The 4,075-nt window shown below is 32.5% G+C and overlaps 1 protein-coding gene across 5 annotated transcripts; it reads right to left on the bottom strand.

Annotated features, from left to right (window-relative positions):
- Positions 1–1,058: 1,058 nt before the first annotated feature.
- On the bottom strand, positions 1,059–3,802 carry LOC112467562. Of its 5 annotated transcripts, none has more exons than XR_003042274.1 (6): positions 3,577–3,802; positions 3,268–3,446; positions 2,593–3,172; positions 1,772–2,451; positions 1,520–1,687; positions 1,059–1,423 (listed from the first exon to the last, which is right to left on the bottom strand). XR_003042274.1 is itself a non-coding variant. In XM_025036245.1 (3 exons), the coding sequence occupies exons 1-3, from the start codon at positions 1,974–1,976 to the stop codon at positions 1,357–1,359; spliced, it is 444 nt and encodes a 147-aa protein (XP_024892013.1). In that variant the 5' UTR covers positions 1,977–2,532; the 3' UTR covers positions 1,059–1,356. The 5 variants fall into 5 exon arrangements, 1 of the variants encoding a protein (XP_024892013.1); XR_003042275.1 differs by lacking the exon at positions 1,059–1,423 and having other exon boundaries at positions 1,480–1,687; positions 1,772–2,010; positions 2,201–2,451; XR_003042276.1 differs by lacking the exon at positions 1,059–1,423 and having other exon boundaries at positions 1,480–1,687; positions 2,593–2,816; positions 2,922–3,172.
- Positions 3,803–4,075: the final 273 nt, after the last annotated feature.

The raw sequence follows: 4,075 nt of genomic DNA, 5'->3' as shown, positions 1-4,075 counted from the left end.
TATTTAATGTTACATCGTCAAGGATTTGCACTTCATAGTTAACTAGCAATGTATTTGCACTACGGCATTTAGAAGGCAAGAATTTAGTTAAAAAATGCATAATTCATCGAATTGTATCATCATACAACAGAGTCATTTCTTTAATTGAAAGTGCATTGCCTAAGGAAACTCACCTCTATTCTACTTGTCTTCTAGCGAAGAGAGAGGAAACATTTCTTCGTTTCGCGAAAAGATTCTAAGATTTTAGATCGGTATATTTGTCACATTTGTAAAGGAATACCTGCAATGTTGTTATACTAAAATTATATAGCCAATGTAAATTGTGATCATTTTAGACTGACGATTAATATTTTTGTTACTTTTGTAAGTGTACACCGTGTCCCCTTTACGTTAGGATATAACTGTGTTTTTCATGATTACGTTGAAGTGGAGCTGCATGTATATGAGATCGAACAATTTTATGGCCAATGTTTTATACGAATACCCTCAATTTATACATCTCTCGTTATTAGCATTATATTATACGCACCTTGTAAAATATACAATGTAACCAGTTCGTGGAGTAAAAAATTGTAAAGACAAGAGAGATTATATTGGCCGTATCAACGAGGGTACACGGCAGCGATGCTTTCACGTGAGCTCATTAATCGTGCTGATTCAATATTTATTGTAGCCTATAATTCTCAGTAATTTCGTAACCCGTTCTTTACGAGATTGTAGCTCTACTGTATATATGCGAAAATTATTATAAACTCTCGTCTACTGTATAAGGAGTTTTACAAAGCATTCATTATGTAAGTGATGTGTATATATACATATATATTGTAAGGTATATTATGTACAGTAGAATAAATCATTATCGCGACGATTAAAAATGTATATTAATCTTCGTCTTTATTATTTATATGTATATCTACTTTGCAGAATTGCATGTAAGAGCGTTTCTCATATTAAATCACATCTTTTTATGTCTTTTATGTGTTTTTTAAATATAATTATCTTCAATAAATTTAATTTAAGTTTTTTTTTCTTTAAATTTGTTACACTTTGCTCTTAATCGAATGAAAATAGTAATCAATCGGAGACTTTTTTGTAATAAGATAAGGTTTAAATATGTTAATTGAAAACGAAAGTTTCTATATTTATATTTGTACAATTTCATAAACAGGTCACATACATGTTACATTTTTACATTCATGACGTTTTACAGGGACGTACCCAACCCTTTACATATTCCCGTGACCCAGCCTGGCCGTATACGACCTCACATCTCATTTCCCTTCCCTTCGTCTTCCGTCCGGCACTCTTCTGTCCATCTCCTTCTGCTTCCCTCCATTCCGCCCCCCCCCTCTGTCATCAACCTTTCTGTCGCTGCTCTTCCCTTTTCTTTCCGGATCTCTCTCTCCTCGTGCTCAATCCCTTCCTTCCTTGAGATCAAATGAGATAATATAGAATAATAGAGATAATATCAAATGAAAAAAGATAATCTAACGTGTTATAGATTTTTCTACATACATACCCGAATAAATACTTATGGAATATTCGTAGACTTGTCGTACAATCTCGTGTTGTCCGACGAATATTAAAGTATTCAATAAATTACAAGCAGCTGTAATAAGCGAAGGCGTCTCTATTGATTGCAAATAAGGATTGTTCATATCTGTTATTTCCGAAACTCTGCCGGAAACTGTAAGAGAAACAAAGAAGAATTTAAAAAAATATAATTAAAAATAAAAGAGTTATAGAGTATATAACTAAATAATATAATTACAGAGTTGTAATTCATCCTGACAATTGTATAAGTGCGATACGGTGCGCGGTATCAATGAAATGCAACTAGATTGAAACTTTGTACAATAGTTGCTTTGCTGTTGTTTCCTTGACATTCCGACTCTTTTGCATCTAAAGTAGTCGACGTATAGATATATTTGAACACAGAACGCTGACTTCATGACAGATGTTGCATTGCTCGGCATGTATCAGGATAGCTTGTAGTTGTAAAGTATCATCCTGTATATAAAGACAATTTTCTAAAGTATGTACATATTATACCTTCAATTTGTATTTCAGCAATTTAGAAACGTAGGAAAATATGAGTATGTTCTATGTGATATTAATTAAAATAGATAAATTTAAAATTTTAAGACTAATGCCTTCTCGACATTTTCGATTTAATAATGTATCGTGCTTTCACGCTTACACATTGAAAAGTCATAGAGTTGGAGTTTTTGATCATGTTGCAAAACGCAATACACGCTTATTCTCTCACTAAACAGGATTTGTCCCTGCTTGTGATGCACTAAAGCAACGTGTGACAAAAGTCACTCGGTGCCATGGCGATTGCGTTGAAAAGTTGCGACGCAGTATGTACTGTGTTCATTAGACCTGCCAATAACATATAGGTAACCAACTTAACGAGCGTCCCTCTTCGCACCAAAATACTATCCACGACTGAAACAATGTGACAATCGTATTATTCACTTGAGTCGCGAATAATAATTAATACAAAAATAATACGTTAATTCGCATTAAATAAATAATAATTTGTACGTAATATCGTTTTCAAAACAATATTAAATTAAAATTACTTACACTTTTATTAAAATTGATTTGCATCTGATGCAACAAGTGATTAGGACATATTATCAAGTTTCTTGTTATTGATAAACCCATAAAGCTAACAGTACCAGCACCATGAAAGGACACGATCGGCTCGATAAGCGTGTTGCAAAAAGACAATAGTAGATTTTTATGATTTCTCCATTCGCATTGCCCGATCAGATACGTCAAACACGTTAACAGCCAATCAAGATATGCTAAAAAAGAGAAGGAAGGATAATATCAAACTTCACGAAATCATTCTAAAATAAAGATAGATATCATTAAAATTTAAATATAATACATTTAACAAATATTAATACCGAGATTGTAGAAATGCTGTTGATCCCTGAAACATAATGTTGAAACAACGAACTCTACAAATCAAATCCGAAGGTGTTCTTAGGTTCGTCGTTATAGATTTCTGCATTTTTTCGATCGCCGAACATGCACATACGTACTAATTTCAGTATAGATTGATGTATACTCTGATTGTCAACTTCCAAGTTCTAAAATAAATCTGCCAATGATCTCGTCATGTTTTTCATAATCCTACTAATCCACGAACCTTTTCCTGAAAAAATAAAAAAGGATTATCTTAATATATAATTCGTATTTGAGAAACACGAGTATACGCTCTATCAGCATTTGCTATTCAAGTCATCTTACCTTTCTTTGCAACATTTAAATACAATTGTACAAAGATTAGAACGTCTACAAATAAGTCACAGTCCTCTTTACTTGTAGGATGCGATAATAAAAATCGCTCGAACGTTTATTCTCACGGCAGTGACTCGATATCTTTCTCATCGTTACGTTGAAGTACTTTGTAAAATGTCATCAGATACCTAAGAAATGAAATAGTTATAGTAGATAACAAACAATATGCTGTAATATACGTTTGATACGCACTTAAGTTTGATGCGTTAAAATCAACTAATAAAAATTATTAGCTACAATAACTTAACAATGACTTACATTGTGAGGTAATCTAACGCACATATAACGCTATAGTGCGTAGTAGAATTTTGAATATTGTAGAGTTGGCTGTTGACAAAAATACTGCGGAAAACAGCATTGTAAAGAAAGAAGATTCGTTTTAAGAATCATCAATTTCTGTGCAATTTCGAAATCCTTTAAATCATCTAAGCATTTCCATAACATGTTTATGGCGCCGTTCTATTCCCAGGCCCAATAGTGTCTAATGAACGTCAAGACTATTGGATTGCTGCTGCCATGAATTACTGCAAATTATAAAATAAGGAACTATTAAGTTTATTAAATCGGAATATATGTATATGTACGATATGTATACATTACAATTCGTTTTTTCTTTATACGTAAGTAATAGAATATATGAACACCAACACCTTGTTACGGCTCCACGGTCCATCTTTCTTTGATTGATTTCTAATCTTATGAGCCTTTACTATTATATAGAAACTATTAACTTACTGTTAATTCTATAACACGCGAA

This window comes from Temnothorax curvispinosus, unplaced genomic scaffold, assembly GCF_003070985.1.
Source record: "Temnothorax curvispinosus isolate PA1 unplaced genomic scaffold, ASM307098v1 QBEX01017542.1, whole genome shotgun sequence".
In the NCBI taxonomy this organism is placed as follows: Eukaryota; Metazoa; Arthropoda; class Insecta; order Hymenoptera; family Formicidae; genus Temnothorax; species Temnothorax curvispinosus.
The sequence above is the reverse complement of the archived record's forward strand: the minus strand, read 5'-3'. Positions and strand labels throughout refer to the sequence as shown.